Source organism: Thunnus albacares, chromosome 7 (genome assembly GCF_914725855.1).
Source record: "Thunnus albacares chromosome 7, fThuAlb1.1, whole genome shotgun sequence".
In the NCBI taxonomy this organism is placed as follows: Eukaryota; Metazoa; Chordata; class Actinopteri; order Scombriformes; family Scombridae; genus Thunnus; species Thunnus albacares.
The window spans coordinates 21,413,693-21,434,613 of record NC_058112.1 but is presented as its reverse complement, the minus strand read 5'-3'; the positions used below and the strand labels follow the sequence as shown (position 1 = coordinate 21,434,613).

Sequence of the window (20,921 nt, the reverse complement as noted above, 5' to 3'; positions counted from 1 at the left end):
TCGACCTGGCAGCTTCACCCTTGAAGAAAAAGCTTTCTAAATCAAACCTTGCTGCAGTGCTGAATATGCACATGTACTCACTAATCTAGCAGTTATCACTCCATGAACACGGCAGATAATTTTCTTTGTAATGACAAGTCAGATATCTCTAAGATTATAATCCTGGCTGTTTTGGATGTTTGGCACCGGACAACACCATGCAGTTCTCAATTCATAATCCGGCTTAAAGTCTGAAACTTCAAGAGCCTTTTATCAGATTCTCCTTCATGCCACACTCAGAAATCAACAGCTAGGACGAGCATCGTTGACCATATGTTATTTTATTGCATTGAATTCAGTAGCTAAAATAAAATATGCCTAACATACATAGGGTGATGGAATCTTCAGATTTGGTGGTTAAAAGGCAGCAAAATGAAAAATAAATATATAAGTAGATGAATGACTGACACCTCTTCTCCTACCTACACAGACACACACCTTAAAGTTGAGTGCACTAAAAGTAACCTTACATTCGCTCCGAGCTGATGCCTCTGGCAGGTGGTGTGGTGATGCGAGGTTGGAGGAGAATAGTAATGAGGGATTGATTGAGCCCATCGGCAGTGACTGGCTAGTGACTGATAGTATCTCTCTTCCCTGGAAAGGGGGCAGAGTCACAGCAAACCTCAGCCTCAGGCTCAGTAACCAGGCAGCTAAAGCCAGTGGACCGGATCCTCCGATGGTTTGACCTGGTGACCAGCTAGCTGCTCACAGTTCGTTGCCAGCTGCAGGTCCAGAGAGAGAAATATCATCTAAACACATGAACCTATTAACAAGTAGAAGTATTTAAGATTCTGTTTCTTAAAAAAAGCAGTCAGTGATCCATGTCTTATTGATTCAGCATAGCATCACAAAGCAGCAATAGTTCAACAACAGATGTTAAATTTTACAATCAAATAATGTACAATGAAAGAGGTAAATATGCAGCAATATGACCCATCGGGGTTTCTTGTTAACCATGTGTCCACTGCTTTTAGCCCTTTGACTGGTGCAAGAAACATTCACATCAATCTTAGTGCATCGCTGGTTTCAGGATGTTTGATTATCCACAATTGCTTTTTTAAAAATTATTCCCTTGTTTTGATCCGTTCTAACTAAAAACAGAATCTCACTCATCGACTCAAGTGCTTCGATTCACAGTACCTTTGTATTCCCATAAAAAAAAACACAGATTATTGCATACTATGCTAATGGCACACAAACCTTGGCTCAGGTGTATGTTCTGTACCGAAGTTATTCACAGACTGAAATGAGTCAGCAGTGCTGCTCGCCAAGTGCCAGAGCAGTTGTGGAGGAATGAAAATGGAAAAGTGTGCGACTTTGTGTTGTCTTCATGACAGAAACTGGTTCCTCTACAGAAAATTATCATCGTCTTCATGTTCAACACATTAAAAAAATGAACCCCACTTCTCCCGCTCGGACAAACAAACATTACATTCATTACTTCAGTTTTTTCGTGAACTGGTTTGTGTGACCCATTTGGGTGTGCAATATTGCTGAAACACTATCTTGGAAGACATGCCGTCATCAAACCCTAACGTTAGGTGATCTCTGAAACGAGCAAAGTGCACAGTCTGTCTCTCCTTGAATCTCTTAAGAGTAACCTTGCATTCACACACTCTGTAGTGGGAAACGCATATAAAAAGGACAGCCATTTTTGGTTTCAATCATAACTGGATACAGTTGTTGACAAATTTCAAACTAAACAGGTGAAGCTAAAAGGTTACACAAAATTGCCTGGACAATAGGGTTAGGGTTAAACAAATACTTTGAACAAATCACAGAGTGTGGTTATAATATAATACATATAACAATTGATATTTTCATGAGGTGCTATATATATCCATCAATGGTTTTAGATTTTATTACTATATTCAAAGAAGCAGTATCCTGTAGAAAAAAATATCCATTATTGTCCATTTTTATCCGTAATCCATTCACTCTGATTAAAAATGAAACCACTGATCTCCAATCTGATTAGAATAACACACCCTCCTACTTTCAAAATTGACAAAGTAGTGGTTAAAACTATGCCAAGGAGGAGGTTACCTCCATGTGTTCAGGCATTAAAGGAGGGTGTGTCTGAACCTCACAAGTTGGAGGGAAGTTTGGACTGTTTATGTTCTGTCTCTAACACCTTAGCAGGGGATCTAGCGTGGGGAGAGTGTACACCAACAAACTGGTTCTGAGGTTCAGGGCCTGAATGTGTCCGAATAACAGGAGTGGCTTGACCCGGGATCGGGCTGTAGGGTTTGCTGACAGCCATAGGGGAGGAGAAGGGGCTCAATGGCCTTCCAACCCCCTCTGGGGAGCCGCTCATGGCCAAAGGCCTTTCCTGGTGTATAGAGCTGTAAGAGCCTGAGATAGTCTTTATTTCCTGGGTAAAGAGATCCACCGATGACTCGGCCCTCTCTTTGAGGGTACAGGCCACCCTGGCAGGGCATGAGGTCTGAGGGGTTAGGGGGCTGTGAGAGGCCAGGGTGCTGGGGAGCTCACTGTGGTAAACTGTCCGTGCCCTCACAGGGCTCTGTATGCTGGGACTGTGGACTGGAGGCGTGTAGCAGGGCGAGGCCTCAGCAGAGCCATACTGGGCCAGGGAGGCGAGGGCTGAGTGCTCCGGGAGAACCTGGGGCAGGAAAACAGAGTGGAGGCCTGCCAGGCTGTGCTGCGCCAGAGAGGCTGCTGCTCCAGACACTGGCTGAATAAATCCACTGGAGGACTGGGTGCTGGTGATGAAGGGAAAATGTGGGAGGTTCAGACCGCTGGATGTTCTGCCTGCTCTGTCATGACTGGACCCCATCTGCTGCACGGTGGCGTGAGAGGGCTGCTGCAGCTGGCTTAGTATGGGGCTGATGGAGCTGGAGATCAGAGGGCTTATGGTGGAAGAGAAGGGGGCTGGGAATCTCCCTGCTAGCCTCCCTGGTGCCCCCTGCTGGAGTAAACTTAATGGGTGGGGTGGGGTGGTCATAGCACCGTGGAAGGGCTGGGAGTGGAGCTGAGCGGAGCAGGTGTAGGAGACGGTGGCCTGGCTGATGGGGAAGACTGAGGCCACGCCGGAGTGGGGAGGATGGTGTGGAGGCTGGTGTGTTGGCTGAGGCAGAGGGGCCAGGGGCTGCAGGTTGCTGGTGAAGATGGGCTGGGACATAAGCGTGGGTGACACAGGCCCAGTGGGGAGATGCTGTGCCCTGAGGGACGCCAGTGTGGGAGTCTCAACTCCGGAGCGGAATTTGATGGAGCTTGCAGGAGAACAAGGCCCTGAACCACAGCTGCTGGACACGTGCGCTCCAACATGGATTCTTTTTGGATGGCTGATGGGGTCTTTCAGAGAGCCAGAGCCTGGTGCCAGAGAATGGTGAAAGAGGATGGGAGGCACTTGGGGATGGTGGGCCAAGGCCAGTGCCAGCGGGGTGGTGGCAGCAGCAGCCTGGAGCGGGGCTTGAACCAGCGGGGCCCAGATGACGGGGGTGGGTGATGGGGGAGCAGGGGGAGGGTTTAAGCTCTGTGCGGTGCTGGTCTGGATCAACTGCGTGCATTGGGCCATATCACGGTCATGTTGCACTATTCTTTGGATGATCTCACTCTCTTGGAGGTTTAGTGTGCCAGAGCTTTGGTGATGTTGGACTTTATGTTGAAGAACAGAGTTCCTCTTCCCTGTTAAGGAAAGAAGAGAAATAAGGTGATGCTATTTCCACCTAAATCCTTTTGTTTTCATGAATGATGCTACATATTACAAGGACAGCTCATCAGCACAATTGCCTTGCCTTTCTTTACTAGAAGGTTAAAATCTGATAGCATAAAACAAAAATCTAAATGTAAACTTTAAGTTAAATGTTTTCTTATTCTAACCAAAAAAGCTCACAAAGTTTATTATTCCACTGTCCCTTGTACAAAGTAAACTTGATGAAAACAAAAAATGTTCTGATACAAAATGCCACTTTTTATCCAAGACGGTTGAAAAAATGTGCTTGTTAAGTGTTTAATAGCTGATGAGTCTTAAAGGGGCATACATCTATTTCCAAGTGTATTACCAATAACACAAATAAATAAAAGAGAACTGCTGTTAGTAAAAGTAGACCTGCAATAAACAGAGAAGAAGAATAAAAACAAATATGATGAGATGTCAAACCATAAATAACAGTAAATTATATTCAATTTTGAAATATGCAATTGGCACCTATAATCAGATCAAAGGACTCACCGATGCGGTCCAGACGGTCGAGAGCCACAGTCTCAAAAGCCCTCCTCATCATGGGATACTCCTCCAGCACCTCGTTGAAGTTGTCTACCGACAGAGAGTATAGGCGGCAGTAGTTATCTGCTCGCACGCTAGCTGTCCTTCTACCTCGGGTCAGCAGGCAGATCTCTGTAGAGAGGCAGGAGACAAAAAAAGTTCATTTATTTGTACTTTTTATTTAAAAGCTGCCCTGCTGAGTGAAAGTCAGAGATGAACATGAAGGACTTCAAAAAATGGGTAATTAATATAAAGTGTTATATGATGATTTCACACAGAATTTATACCTTTTTAGTTCTATTCGTGAAAGGAAAGGCAAAACTAGTATTATTAGTATGAGATGATAAAACACGAAAAGAGCGTTGCCTCTGAACCCCACAGATGGAGCACTTAATGCAATTTCTGCAGCTTACAGTTTGTCCTGACCTCATCTGTCGTGCCAGATCAGAAAAATAAAATAATGCGCCATTTAAAAAAAAAAAAAAAAAAAAAAAAAGTAGACATATTTTTCAGGACAGACATATTGAGGATATAGACACAAGCACACACAGAGACTCACATGCTCTCTCTCTTCCCTGCCCTGTTTATTGATTGAATCTATTTATATCACATGACTACATGGGATTGCTAACAAATTTCTTTTCCATGTGTTTGTTTTGAACACATTTTCTGCCCTCGTTTACCATTTTCACATCTCTGTGTGTGTTTAGCTGTGGTGAGTAGCTTAAAGTTGAGATCCTTATTGTTTTGTGATTCTTGTGACCTAGATGTGCAGTATAGTGGAGTATGGTAAAATATTAAAAATGGCATCATTGCTCTGTGCTCTGAAAAATATTTCACTGGTCTACACAACTGGGTACCAACAACAGGGTAAAATGACGCAATAAGCACAACACTAGGCACTTGTTGATATAGTTCATGGGTGACGACAAATGGGAATCTATGAATTTTTACTTTAAACATGGTGTCAACAAAGGGAAAACCCCACAGATGGAATCAAAGATCACAAAGCTCTGCTCCTCTTTAGTCCTGAGCCCTTTTAAGGAGATGATGTGGACAATTTTCCCCAGCTGTAATAGTCAGCGAAGTTAATCTGCTGAGTGCCTGGGCAAAATAAATCAAAATAAATCAGACTATCACCGCTCCTCCACATACATTCAAACTGACCCTCTGCCATCTACGGAATATATTAGTATGCATAACACACAGCCTGTTGTGTGGAGACATTACCTCCAAAATATGAACCATCTGACAGCTTGGTGTCTTTGCTGCTTTTGGTCAGGACGCTGACGACGCCATGCTGGATGAAGTACATTTTCTTGCCGATGGTTCCTTCTCTGATGATGTAGTCGCCCGGCTGGAAGACCTCAAAGCGTAGTTTGGTCAACATGGAGGTGACGAAGTTTGGATCAGCATTGGCGAACAGAGGCATCGAGGCCACCAGTTTGCGACAGTTAAAGTTGATGATCTCCTGCAAAAGACATTTTAAAAAAAGTGTTTTAGACATTAGCGACAGTAAGACAAGACCTTTGACCATAAACTGTTAGAGTTGCTGCATGTGTACATTTCAATCATTATAAAAGCAGGGTGGGCAACAGCTTAGTGCTCCGTTAATGAGGCTCCCTGTCCTCATACAGTGTCCAGCCATTACTAATCAGATTACATGACTATTAACATTAGTGTGCAAAGTAAGAGAGCCAAATTAGATTACATAGAAAATTAACTGTAAACCATTTAGAACAAGGATGCTCACTTCATTAACACATATATTTGCCACCGAGTCACCATAAAACATTTGAAAAATTAAAAAAAAAAAAATTCAAGAAGGTTTCTTTCAGTTGTAAACAGCATTAACACAGAAGTCGACATTATTATGATGCAGTAACTGTTATTATCAAGGCAACCACATGACTTGTGATGACTTCTGACCTCTCGCAGGGGTTCATTCAGCTCCTCCAAAATGCTTTCCTCATCAAACATCTTCCCCTGATAACGGTGTTCGTAGTAATCGTGGATCCTCTGACGCATGTCAGCAGGGAGCTTGTGGAAGGACATGTACTGCTCCACCTGTTTATACTGCGATGAAAACACGAGTCCAATTATGAAAAGGGAGAAATCTCCATAGAAATACATGTAACTGTAACTGTAATGTAACTGCATTAGTGTCAAGACAAAATCAAAGTCATGTCAGAAATAATATATTAATCTGATTGATGTGTTGGCTCAGAGGCGGACTATAATGTGTCTCATTATGTTAACAGTCAACTGTCAGGCCATCTGTGAAACCTGCCCACAGTGCAATATTGTGCCTCTACCCCATCTGACAAATGCAGTTGTGCTCTGCAGGCTGCAGCTAATAACATTAACTACTGTGTCCTTCACGGTGTACTCTACCAGCAAAGCATCATAAATGATCAGTGTGTCCAACCTATGTATGTTATGTCCTGCTGGAAGTTGCTATTTCCCTTTTATTGACTGTTTTTTATCACCTTCTTGTGTCTGTCTCCTTTCTCTGTACTGGAAATACACAGCAGTGGCACAAAAATCTGATGAAAATTATTTTCTCTTAAACGTTGTTGTATTGTGTTCTATTTAGTCTCCCTCTGTGGAGCTTTTTCTCACTTAAATACCTTGCAGATAATTGGTTATTGTGCATTGTAAAGATTTAAACAGGTGGATTTGTGAACAAAAATTGATGTTTCCTCTTCACATCATTCCTGGATAAAATGCTTTGCCAATTACCATCAACATTTTCACTTCATTTAAACTCTCTTAGACCTAAAAACTGGTGTTATTATGACAAATATCAGCTAAGCAGAGAGAGAACACCCACCTTTTCTTGGTACTGCCTCCTGGAGGAGTCCAGAGACTGAATGAGTGCAGTCGCATGCCCAACAAACATGGCAAAACAGGTAGCACCAACAATCATGCTGAGGATAGTGAGCCACACGTCAGCCATGCCTATAGGAGGGTACAAGCCGTACCCGATGCACAGCATGTGGCTCATGGCCTTGAACAGGGCATAGGAATATTGCTGACCCCAAGTGTCATTCTGTAGGGGATAGAGGAAAAGAGAAAGTTTATCAATATCCACAGCATTAATGCTGCAGCACATCTGCGTGAGCCTTTTCATAGTTTAAGTTCAAGACCACAGAAGAAGCGGCCTTTTTTCCAGGGATGACGGCTTTGACGTGCCCTGTTGAGGGGCTCAGACTGGCACAAAACACCACCTGTCTTTCAGTCAGTGGTATACCATTTAATAATCCAATTTGTGTTCATGCACATTATTATATTCTGTTGTGTCACACTGGAAATCAATATAGCTTATGTATAAATAGTTGGATGTGATTATGGTGATTATAGAGGAACACATTTTGATGCTGTCTGACTCATAAATAATCCACTTACCACCATCTTGTTTCGAGTGACCCAGCAATCAGGAGGGAAGTCCTGCAGCATGGGAACCAGGAACTGCAAACAGCCATCCCAGTGACACAGCAGCAGCATCATACCAATCAGGTTCATGATGCGCACCATGGCGCTGGCTAAGTCATAGGTCATATGGAAAACCTGTGACACAGATTATCAGTATTAATGCAAGTGAAACAACAAAACAAATATCTCTTTGTAAATAAATCTAGAAAATTTCCATTCTCTCTCATGCAATCAGAGGATTTGAAAAATACAGGAGGTGCTGTGTGGTGCCATAGCTACAGGGGTCCTATTCCAGACCACACTATTCTTAATCTTCTATAGACAACCAGAGGCTATTTCAGTGTTGCGTAAGCATTTGCAAACATTAATGGCCTGTGGGGAATGCAGCCTTAGAGGAATTATAAAAATAAGATAATGTAGTGAAATGTCTGTTGCAGCAAGTTGATTGTTCTTTTTTGAGTCTGAAGCACACAAACAAATTAACTCTACAGCTTTAAGAATATGAGCCTTTGTTTTTACAAAGAGCAGCATCATGTATTTCCCCTAAAAGAGAAAAATGTAATACTCCAGACGAGGTTATAAGTTATGAGAGATCTGCTAGTGCATGGGAAATCTAATCATTTACAGTACTTTATTCAGATGAGCATAAAAAAGGATGCACTTTCATCTAGTGTGAGGATCCACAGAGACTATCCCTGCAGGATCTACCTCTTCCCACTGGTGGATGTAGCGAATGAGTCTGGAGAGTCGCAGCAGCCGCAGCAGACTGAGGATCTTGGTGAAGCGGACGATCCTCAGGGCTCGGGCCGTTTTGTAAAAGTCAGAGTCGATGCGTGTCTCTACGATGAGAAAGATGTAGTCCACAGGTATGGAGGAGATGAAATCCACCACGAACCAGCTCTTCAGGTACTTGATCTTGATCTGCTGCGGGTCCAGGATGATCTCCGTGTTGTCCTCCCTGACGATGCCCGTGCGAAAGTTGAGGACCAGGTCCATGAGGAAGAAGGTGTCCGAGACTACGTTGAAAACGATCCAGGGTGGCGTGTGCTCATCCTTGAAGAAGGTGATGCCCACAGGGATGATGATGAGGTTTCCAACCATGAGAAGCAGCATGGTCAGATCCCAGTAGAACCTGAAACACACAGCGACACACGTAACTCACATTATAAATAACAGCAGGACAAAGTCACTGTGGAACGCTACATAAAATTAAGTACAAGCTCAACTTCACTCATACCTTACCTGACAGAATTACTGTGTTAAATATTTTATGTCAGTATTAGTGACATTCAAGAGACTGCGAGATAACTGTTTCAGTTAAGAGAAATCTGCAGCTTTTTAAAACATATTTTTGAGTATTTTTATGTCTTAATTAGAGATTTGACAGTGGTGGACGAAAGGAAATGAAGGGAGAAAGATGGTTAATGATATGCAACAATGCTGGAATGCTGACGTTCGTGGTTGGCGCCCAAACCCCTAGGCCACCAGAGCACCCCATCATTAGCTTTTTTGAAAACTGATCATGATATTTGTCTTTTTTTTCCAGCAAATTCACAAATATTTCCTGTTTCCAACTTCTCAGATATGACAATTTGATGCTTTTCTTTGTAATATATGACAGTAAACTGAAAATCTTTGGATTTTAGACTGCTGGACTGACTGTCAGTCCGACTGTCGGATAAAACAAACAATTTAAAACGGTAGTGTTGAGCTTTGGGAAATTTGAATGAGCATTTTTTTGGACATTTAATAAACAAAAGGATTCATCAATCAATTGAGAAAACAATCACCAGGTTAATCAGTAATAACAATAATCGTCAGTTTCCGCCATGTTAAGAGTAACAATTGTCAGCGGTTTGACCTTTTTTGTCTATTTTCTTTAAGTAGAAAAGTGGAAAAAAGTCTCAGATACACAGGGACAGATGATGAATAGACACCAATGTTATCAATGGTTGCTGTTCAGTTCTCACAAAAGATTTTTAAAGCGTCTGAGTGTGTGTGTCTTTGTGAATACTGAATATGTGCTGCATATTTAAAGCACTTGTGGACGTGTGGGAACTTCAAATAGAAATTTATCTCTGTGCAACTTGCAGTCTCACAACGGAACTCAAAATCCAGTAGATTTATGTTCAAACGAGCAGAAACAATGCTGCCTGAGCATAAACATTAACAAAGCAAGTAATGGGGTTGATTCAAGAAAACAGTGGCGGTGCTCTAATTCAGTTCAATATTGGACTTCTGGCCAGAGGGACCGGAGAAGAAAAATGGGTTATTGGAATTCATCTGAATTGCTCACGAGGAAATATTGATTTTCACAACTAACTTAATCCTCAAGAATCTGTTCAATTCCATCTATAACTGCAATGAAAAGGGCCTGTTTTTTTGTTGTGTTTACAATAAAGTCACCAAGTTTTCAGAATTTTATTTACAAGTCTGACAATTATAGTATTATAACCTATAATATAATAGTTGTGTAATCTCTGGTTGTTTTAATTACTCTGTTCACCATCGTGCAATTTGATATATGAAGTAGTCAGATGTCTGTATTCCCTTTATTTTGCATACTGCTTTAATATTCTCCTTGCAGTAGCTGATGTATAACAGAGTCCATATCAGTGCACCTCAAGGGAAGCATGCAGTAATCAGTAATGTACAACTCAGCCACACAAAGGCCAAGCAAGATATGGATACCGTTTGTTTACCAATTACAGTGTTGAGTGTGCGTGTGTGTATGTGATGAGAAAGCATGCATGCGTGTGATTGCATGTCCGATCAATTTCAGCGTCCTAATTAACCACTGATCGATCCAACAGGAGCCTGACACACCTGCAGACCAGCACAAACTGCAGCGGGAGCAAGTCAGACCTACGAGGACGCATGCATCACACCACTTAAGGACAGTCATGGCACACAGTAACTGCACTATGACTGTACTGATCCAAACAGTTGCTGCATTGAGTGGGAGAGAAAGATGATTGAGTGTTATGAGATGATGATGACCACCAACCAACTGACATTGTAGCGTTCTCCGGGCTCAAATAATTGTCCAGGAAAGATGTGACTGACAGTACAGATGTGCCCAGGTTATATCACAGCCCAGATTTTTACCTATTCCAATTAGTTCCACTCAACCTTCACAGGAGAACATGACAAAAAGAGGGAACCAGTGAGGACATGTTGGCCATTTGTTCTAATCAGCTTTCTGTTGTTCTCTGCCAAACAAAGCATTTGCATTCCTCTCTTCATCTGTCCGTTGTCTCTGCGGTGACACACTGGTCCTAATTGCACTTCCCCTCTCTGGCTAAATCCACCGTTATCTCCTGGGAATCCATGTCATCTCCAGAAGTCAGCTCCCATCAGCCAGATGTTGAGTAGTTAGCATTACTGCTCTGCACACGTCACTGTGCTGCAGAACGCTGGAACAGCTGGATCAAAAAAAAAAAAAAAAAAAAAAAGAAAAGGTCTGCAGGGGACAGTGCATTACTGCCGTCCCTTGCAGACCATCCTGTTTGTTCATCAGATGACTGTGCACGCAGCAAAGATCAGACAACTTGCTGCTGTAATCTGGTGTTACCATCAAAATAAAGCTGACAGTTGTGGGGTCTCTGGACCTCTCCCGGCCCAGACAGGAATCTTGCACTATTTGGGTCAGAGTGCAACTACGTTAAAGAGCATGAGAGTACAAAGTGAGGGGAGTTACAAGCAAAGTGAACACAAAAAGGCTTAAAATGGTGAAAGGAGCTTAGATCAATCAGGACAGCTGAAAAAGGGATCACATTTGTACTAGAGATACTTATCTCTTGCTGCCAGAGCGCAGCTGAAGCACAACAGCCTGCATGCAGCTCAGTGGCTTAACACACACCTGTACTGTGGCTCAGGCCCACCAGCAATCATATTAACCATATTTACGCAGCGTGCCAGTTCAGTATGTCTACTGCTATATCCGCAGAAAGCTTTAATAAAAGACAGCAGTTACTTATGATGTAAACAACTGAGAGACAGTGTTTAAAAAAAGAAACAAAGAGAGGATACTGTAGTGGGCAGATGCACAGACACCCACAACTGTTATACATATCAGGAAGTGGATTTGGCTGTAAAAATAACCTGCAATGCTGGATTCAGTAGTGAAAATAATATTTTCTGGTGCAAAGGTTTGCAGGTCACACGCAGCACCTGTACTGTAACTTGAAATGGGATCTGGAGGCTAAAGTGTTCACCTTAAGAGGCACTAAAACCCTGCTCCTGCTCAGCTGCAAAGTGTGACCTGCACAGAGCATGAAGTAATGACACCTCATACACAGCACGGAGCTAACAGCTGGGCGTCCTGATTCCTCACAACATCATTTTCATTTCAATCTCTCTGTCTGTCTGTCCGTCTCTCTCTCTCTCTCTCTCTCTGTAGGGTGTTTTGTGGTGTGTACCCTCCCCATCCACACCATCTCTGCTCCATTAGACTAATTGTCCTGTAATAATCTCCACTGATGTGTGCTTCTAATATCTTGAATGGTCATGTTACCCTATTTTGATTACCCCATTTCCAAGCCCCTGCTGCACTCTCTGTAATCCATTGCCCTCACTAAATGATAAAAAAAAAAGTGTAATTCAGATGAGTGGAAAAAAACTGCAGTGACACACATCGGCGTACAACTGGCCGGTGAAAGTATGATGACAGTGAGCCTCAAGGTGAAATGTCATGAAAATCCCTTGATGGCGGTGATGAACAAAACGCTAGTTTGTATGCAGCATGCAATGAAATGTACAACAAGCATGCATGTATGCAGCACACGCTGTATGACTGGAAAAGCAGGAATTACAGGTTGGTGCACAAATTTAATTCATAGATACAGAAAATTGCACTTTTGTTTGGTTAGATTACCATATAGCCCACCTATTCTTGTGTGCATGATACACACACAGACACTTCTAGGCTAGGCAGAAGAGGGACTTAAATCCTTCCTATGTATGATATAATTTGGCTGTCATTGTGCTCATAAGAGGATTTTGAATGCTAGTCGACTCATTTACCGTACATTAATGTCTCTCTGTAAGAGTGGCCTGTGCAGTGTGTGTAGTTAAATCTTTAGCAGAGGATCATTTGCAGAATCTATTCAAGGTGTGTATGGATTACTGAGGCGCATTCAGTTTATGATACACCTACTCTGCACTGGCTCACACTCCTGATTATCGTGTTGCTTTCATAATATCATCATCACACTGATCAAAGAATAAACACCCCTGCTATATTTCAAAAGGGGATTAGTGTGTGTCTGTGATATTAAGTTTGTCTGCAGGCCAAAAAACTCAAAAACAAATGTGTGACAGGTTCACTGCAGCACTTTTTTTTGGTAAGAAACCACTGATTGTAAAGAAAGGTTTTCTGCACACAATTTAGGCCTACCTAAAATCACTGTACGGGTGGATAATCCAGAAGCCAGCAGACTTTACTCGTTCCCTCTCATGCTCCACGGCCCTCTCACTCCCCAACATCCGCAGGGAGAATTTGTTGACTCCAGGTTGGAGCATCGCCCCAAACTGCCGGTGCATGAAGCCGGCTTGGTACAGCCGGTCGTCCTCAGGTATTATTTGCTCGGTGCCCTCCAACTTGATGAAACTTGACTGGTCAAACATAGATGCTTGCCCGGTTGCGCCACTCAGACCACCCGTTGCCCGCTGCTGGGCCCCGGGGCCGTGCTCACCGGGGAAGCTCTCACTGACACCGGCATCAGCCTCCGGAATGAGGCGCCGCTGCTCCGTTGGATCTGACCCGGGAGGATGTCGCCCAGTGATGGAGGAGACGCTGCCTCTAAATAAGCGACAGTCCCCATTCAAGTTGGTCTTCACGGTAATGTCTCTTTCAAAGTCTTCGCTCCTGGCCTCCTCAATGCTCCTGCAACTGCTTGCAGGAGACGGAGAGGACAAATGTTTTAGCCGAATACTTTTCCTCTTAGTGTCCTTGTCGCCGTTGTCTCCTTCGTCAATCACGAAGGGTTTTTGCCCAATGTTTTGCGGCAAACTGTAGAGCCGTTTGCGCATGGAAGACTGGAATCTTTCCATTTTGAAGAAGGAGAAGAAATGCGCTCTAAGGGTAGCCCGTAAAAACAGAGGGATGAATCATGAATCTCATGCACTTGGGGTGCCACTGGAGGTAAAACAGTGACGGCGCATCCGCAGCACAGGTCGTATCTTATTTGACACTTGGGACGTGCCTCCCTCCCCAGGGTTCAAACATTGAGATGCGTCAACAATACGTGGCCGCTTCAATCCGACGGTCATGTAAAAGCGCTGAACAGGAAAAGCATGTAAAACCAGGTAACCCCACAGCATGTAGACGAGAGTGCATCAGGATGCAGCATGCTGAGCGTCGGACGTGCCGGAGTGGGAGAATGCTGCTGCTGCTGCTGCTGCTGCTGAGCTCCTCAATGACAAAGCATGATCTCCACCTCCACAAAATATCTGAGCTCTCTGTCAGTGCAAGGTGATGACACACATGCACGCAGATGGCACCGGCATTCAAAGGGCGCTGACATCACTGATCCATCACCCCTCCCTCGCTTTCTAATAACGTGAATATCGATGGAGCTCATCTATCGGGTTGCCATAGGAGCCAGGATGGCACATGCGCTCACCCCACCCAGTCAGGACAATTGGATGGAGGATGATTCAAGGATGCGATCCAGCCTTTGAGTTGATGGTTCAGTAGTTGAGAGAAAAGCAGCGGGATGCCAGAGAATCCACAGTCAGGTCATCATGCAAAAATCGTGCAAAAAATGTTTGTCGAGGCGGCTGCATACTGAAGAAACTGACGGCAATACTGTGTCAAAATCTTCCAGCCAATATCTGCTGGAATTAATTAATAGATTGGACACATGTGTAGAGGTGAAATTCTGATTATGAGATTAGAAAGATAAGAGATATGGATGTTACCAAATTGTGATTACCCGTATGAAGGACAAATGAGGCAAAAATTTAAAAAAAAAGTCAATACCATATAATACTTTACTAGCTACAGCTGTTCATTGAATTAAGCTGCAACATATTTTTAAGGACAACAAACTGCAACAGACAAACCAGGTAAAGCCTAGATGCCTAAAATCCATCATCATCACCCCTCCACACCAGCCTCATCTCTAACCTAACAGAGATCAAGATTTCCTGAGATTCCTCACTAATATGATACAGCAGCTCAAACATCTAAATTGTGGAGGAATTCATTACTGCTTATAACGCCACATTTTCTGCACAACTGTTGAACCTACAGTGTGCACTGGAGAGAAGTCAAAAAGACCCAATATTTTTCTTGTTATTGGAAGATTTATCAAACTTTTAGCACTTACTGTGGGTCTTCAAGCTAAAACATAACACTGGGCTACAACCGATTTGGCAACATTATGGTTGATGAATTAATACTTTTGAGTGTCTGCAGTGTTTCATTTTTATTTCCTGAAGACATTTTCATACCTATAAAAAGTGATGAAAAACTTCCCTGGCAATGACCAACATGGCAAATAAATTTGGTGAAAGGATGACAAGCTGGTTGCATTAAGTGGTATTCAATGCAAACCTCAATAAATTGATTTAAATTACACAGCAATTTCACATGGTGTTATGTCAACAGACATGAAGAAACGAACAGTTTGTTTCAACCAGAATATTTCCTCATGATACGGTGACAATTTAATCCAAATGTTACATTACCACAGTTCTGGACTTCATGCTGATAATCTGCTACTAATATGCAACAGAGATGACTTTAATTTAATTTATTTTTCTTAATTTTCCCATCAGTGAAAAGTAAAATGGTACCAATTAAATACAATACAATAAAATAAATGAAAAATATATCTGCTCAAGTGGAAACTGTCCACCTGACTGCATATCCTCTATGTGTTCTCCTGTTTCTTTCTTATTTGTGTCTCTTTCCATCATACTTGTCAAAGCAATCTGAGTCTTAGTGTCAGCACTCAAGTTTGGAGTCTCTTTATCATGAACTGCTCAGATTAGGATTTCACAGTCTGTGCCTTATTTAGTGCACTCCTGTCATCACTCCTGACTATGTTTGTAGGCGGTAAAAACTCTTGTTATTTCTGTCATCTCCAACTTTGAGACATATGCGTCTCAATACAACTAAATTCACCTGAACAAAAGATTCCAACTTTTGAAAGAAATAATATGACCATGTAGGTTTTCATGTCATGTGTGTAAAAATGTCAACTTTACATTCAAACAAATGTGATCACAAGTGGAAGCCACCACAGACAAAACCAATGTCAAGGCAAGTGCATTAATGCTGTCATGAACCAAATGTGTACTTCAAATGATTTGAACTCCCTCACATGGGAAAACAAATACTATCTCACATTATATCAATTGTGAAACACGCCGCACAATATATTTTCAGAGAGATACATGTTTTTGTTGAGGAAGAAAGCCTTCATCATTCACCAACAAATCCTGTACATTTAGACAGACCACTTAAGTTGAGGCTGAGGAAGTGAGTAATAAAACAAGTCCAAAGGCAAGGTTACTGCTGTATGTGTGAAATCTATAAAAGTTAAACAATAAATCTCTTCAACAAACTTTAAATCAACCACTAACATTCGATATTAAATACAATCCACTGAACTGTTTTACAACTAGTCCATCAGATGGGTTTGACCTTCACTTCCTGCGTAGGAGATTAATCCACACAGACAGAACTACAAATCATTTTTGTCAAAAGTTGTGTTCTCTCTTTCCAGCGGTTTGCTTTTTTCAGGGTTCACAAAGTCACAGATGTCTCTTTGCTCTAAAAAGGGACAGTTTTCATTACTGTTTGAATCCTGCTGACATATTAATCTAGGACATGACATTACACTGTGGGGAATCGAGTCCAAACAATTAACAGACCCGTTTGAAAGGCATTAACACACAATATTTCATTATTCTCTAGCTGGTAATTATAACCGTAAAGTTGTAGAAATATTACCCGGGAGCGAGACCTGGACACTGGTGCTACCAGCCAGCAGGCATAATAAAACAGCTCCCCCCTCTGCTGGACTGGCGCAACTTTTTTTTGCTGATATTTTCCACTTTATGTGTTGACTGTGCTGCCCACTGCTGTTCAAGAACTACACAAAGAATGTGTAAAGTGGTTATTAAGTGTCTGTGTAAAATCATAAAATGGCTAAAATTACTGTTAAAATGACACAGTCAGTGAGTAATAGTGCTGTCACTGCTTGGTACAGAGAGTTTAAAAATAATATACCTTGCAAATGGAAATGGATCAGCTGCCAGCACAACACTGGGCTCTATTTGCAGATGACACCTGCACTAAAAATCACACACCGCAGCCAATAAATGTGCTGATTATTTGTATATTTGTTCGCCACTCCTTTTATGGACATTTGGACTTTTCACCTCCACTTATTTATAATCCTGACCGGAAAATACAGCTGCATCCCTGTAATATCATCCAGGGTACTTTCACTGTCACTTATTTCCCATAATTTCATATCCAATTCGGATATCCAATAGTGGAAAGAAAAAGTGGGTAGAGAAAAAAACCTTTCAATGCTTGAATCTATTGATGCTCTTCAACTGAAAGGTCTGGCCTTAGAGTATTTTATTCTTAATAAATTAGTAGTTTATTTGACATGGGCAATGCTCATTGATCAACAATAAAAATAAACAGGAAATGACTCAGAGTTAGCCAAGAAGACAAATTTTTATCTGTTGTCCCAGACCAAATGCTAAAAAGAAACCCCCAAAACTAGAATAAAATGACAAATCAAGTGTGTATTGCACTTCTTTGGATGCAGATCATATAAATCTGACTCTCTTAACTTATGTTTTCCATTTGCCAGTGTGAGATTTTTATAGACCAAGTGCAGATTTTGAATCAAGGCCCTCTGCATTCCTCTAGTGTGAACTTTATCTTCATGTTCCACCTGTCTATTGCAACCCAATCAAAATCTCACTAGATGGCGCTGTTCTCTGTAAACTCTTTTTTTTCTGCATTTCAACAGGATGGCATGTGTGCAGCATTTAATGTGTTTTGCAAAGAAACCAGCTCAACAGACACAATTTCTTTTTGAGATATTTATTCTTAAAAATGACTCTGGGATCTTGGAATTGCTTCACATGTGTCAGTCCTGACGTGGGCCTTTTTTCGCCGTCTCCCACGTCAGCTGTAGAGAACTCATGCAGCTGTATAGTATGCCATCAACGCTCTACCGTGATCCTACTAGTTTAAAGCTTTGTCACAGAGAAATCAAAAGCTGCAATGGTTTTCAATATATTGATATGGATAATAATTGCATAGGATAATAGCCATGCTGTACAATACACATAATTATAAAACAATATGTTAGAATGATTAGTACAGATTTCCTAAAGTAGGTTTATACAGTTTTTCATTATTCTCAACATTTAAGTGCATCATATAATATGAATAATCTTTATATTTGATGGTGATCTGATACATATTGTTATAGTGATTTAATACATACAGTACATACATACAGTAAACCTTAATCAAATTTAGAGGGACATTGCAAAGCCCTTAAAATGTAATAGATATTATCTGATAAAATGATAAAACTTAGAAAACGGTATGCAGCGGAATGATAAAACTGTACACAACTGTCATACCAGATTATGGTGGCGTTTTCTTTTACATTGCCGAGTTTTGTTTTTCCTCTAAAACACACAGTACAGATTATCTACATGAAGCCACTCTCAGAGAAAAGAACCAAAGAAAGCCATTTCTGTATCAAACAGAAGGTCAACATCTTGCATGCATTACTGTAGAAGTAGTAAAAATGTCAAATTATTGGATTAGAGGTGGAAAAAAATCATAAAACGTCAACAATTGCATGCAGCAACAATGGTTATAATGTTAACAATTCAATAATGATTTGAATATCTCCTGACCTCGCTCCTTCATACAATAAAATCATAAGGCATGCCTCATATAACTCCTCCACAACCATACTTTTAATGGCAGATAAATCCTATTAACAACTGGTATGGATTCCATTCTTGTTTACCTTCATATGGTCAATACATGTGTAACGTAACCTGCAAATAAAAATGAAAATGCAACTCATTAGCCCAGTTTGACTGTAGTGTTATTTTGGTTGACAAGAGTTTCAAGTGGTAATTTCATATAGTGGATTTGTTGCCACAGGCATGTAATACATATTTATCATCAGGCTGACAATTTCTTCCTTTTAATAATTCAATACTTACTCAGCAGACAGCTGCTCAGTTTGTGTTCCTCTGGCGGAGGTTCTTGTCTTTGTGGTTGTTGGTTGAATTAGTTTTCCTTTAGCAGGGAATAAACAACATAGTTAGTTCTCACCTCAGATAACAGTACACTATAGTGCTGAAACTGTAAGTCATTGATAAAGTGATTGACTGAAAGTGTTCAATTCCAATTCTAATAACTGTTCAATCACTGTTGTCATTCATCAAATAAAAACATCAACAGTTTGCCTTTTGTCTGCTTAATGACATTATAAATTGGATGCTTTTGTCTGCTGATCGGAATAATGAACCAATTTTAAGCCTTTTTTGGGGCTTGGACAATTTTTTGACATTTTATAGGCTAAATACTATTATATACACTCATATCAGGAAAAGAAACTGTGGCTAGACTACAAGCGGAACTCCACTGATCTTGATGTGGTGTCTTTTGTGGCTTTGAAGGGAGTTTTGTAAAGTCTTTTGACAGAAAGCTAGGTGTGAAGCGTTTGAAAGATGTGGTTGTTCACCAGGCAGGGAGGGTTTGATGAAAGATGTTATTGAGTTGCACTATGGGAAATGTAGCAAATGGTGCTTTTGGTTATTGGCCAATACTAGGGACTTAAAGTCTTCTTCTTGCTTGTCCCCCAACTTTATAGAAATGCAATACTAAATCACTAGAATACCACTTCAATCAGTGATGAAAGTAACACTTAGTTGCAGCTCTACTGAACACTAAACAGCTGATCACATGAACACAAACTGAAGGAAGAGAAGTATACCAGATCTGGGTATTTTAGCATTATTTTTAACCTACAATCTTAGTGCATCATGGGTGAGGCTTCTCTACTCAGGACACTTCAGATTTTATTTATTTTTGGTTTATTTTCTTATGATTTATTTGAATGCTGCAAAGCACAGCCACATGATGCCCCAAGCTATTTGTGCCCCAGATTTGGGGTATACTATACACTGAGCTCTAAAGACAGTCAAGAGAAAATAACATGATGACAAACTACAACAGAACACACATTACCAAGCTAAACAGAGCTATGGTGGTGAAGGTAAAATGTTTATACTTACACTGGTCCTGCTTGGTCATCATCTGAGGCAACAAGGGAAAATATGGAGAAATTGAGGACCAAAAAGTAAAAGAATCGCAAGGAAGTTGCACACGTTGATGAAATGACAAGATGCTTTTTTTTGTTTGTTTTTTTACAGAGCAGTAAAAACAGCAACATGTTACAGTAGCTGTGACTGACACATTGTGCTTTTTCTATGTTTTTTCTATGTTTCAGCTGTAGTGTATGTGCAGACTGTGTCATGGAATGAAAACGCAGCCTAGATGAAGAGGAAAAAAAATAGTAAATAACAGGCTTTCATGCCGCAGGAAAACCAGCTCGAGGTCACTCACAAACACACAGAATGCAGTTAAATCCAGCACACAACACCACATGAAAACGCATGAGGAGGTGAGAACAATTACACACAGGCAAAATTTAAATTTTAAAAATACTGTTGTCATGCACAGACAAGCAGTGCTAACAAAGAACATTGGTTCACTTGAAAGCAGCTCCATCAATGTCAGCCCTCTATTGTAGGTAATAATTAACTGTAGCGGTGTGAAACAGTGACAGTATAAATGACTGATAAACAATAAAATACTTTCAGTTCCTTAGTGACTCGCATGCCATTTCAATGCTGCAGTAATCATGAGTTAGATGCAATAATAAGGAGTTATTGTTGATAATAAATAAAATGGTAAAAACTGAACTCGACACTAATGTTCAACACAGAGCAACTCAACAGAACTGTGTACTGAGCTGTGAACTTGAAGAAGACGAAGCTGGATGCTTATTGAAATTCATGAGGCATGCAAAGTCTCACACTTACCACAAACACGGTTTAGGTTATGCAATTTGGGGAAAGGGGAGGATGGGAGATATTACAATAATCTGTTAAAATATTCAACAGCCAAAGCTGACCTAATTTAAAG

General features: G+C 41.2%; 1 protein-coding gene across 6 annotated transcripts in view; it reads right to left on the bottom strand.

Moving 5' to 3' along the window:
* Positions 1–301: 301 nt before the first annotated feature.
* The window catches only part of LOC122985237 (neuroplastin-like), a 31,610-nt gene continuing 10,990 nt past the window's right edge, over positions 302–20,921 (bottom strand). Inside the window, exons 1-8 of one of the 6 annotated variants that reach the window (XM_044355709.1) lie at positions 13,101–14,486; positions 8,411–8,834; positions 7,676–7,837; positions 7,101–7,319; positions 6,197–6,343; positions 5,498–5,738; positions 4,235–4,399; positions 302–3,687 (exon numbers count right to left, since the gene is read on the bottom strand). In XM_044355709.1, coding sequence (XP_044211644.1) covers positions 2,126–3,687; positions 4,235–4,399; positions 5,498–5,738; positions 6,197–6,343; positions 7,101–7,319; positions 7,676–7,837; positions 8,411–8,834; positions 13,101–13,756 — 3,576 coding nt within the window. In that variant the 5' untranslated portion in view covers positions 13,757–14,486 and the 3' untranslated portion in view covers positions 302–2,125. Of the gene's footprint in view, positions 3,688–4,234; positions 4,400–5,497; positions 5,739–6,196; positions 6,344–7,100; positions 7,320–7,675; positions 7,838–8,410; positions 8,835–13,100; positions 14,487–17,764; positions 18,761–18,931; positions 19,008–20,008; positions 20,031–20,921 lie in introns of those variants that run through there. The other 5 variants (XM_044355710.1, XM_044355711.1, XM_044355712.1 and 2 more) reach the window with 5 other exon arrangements.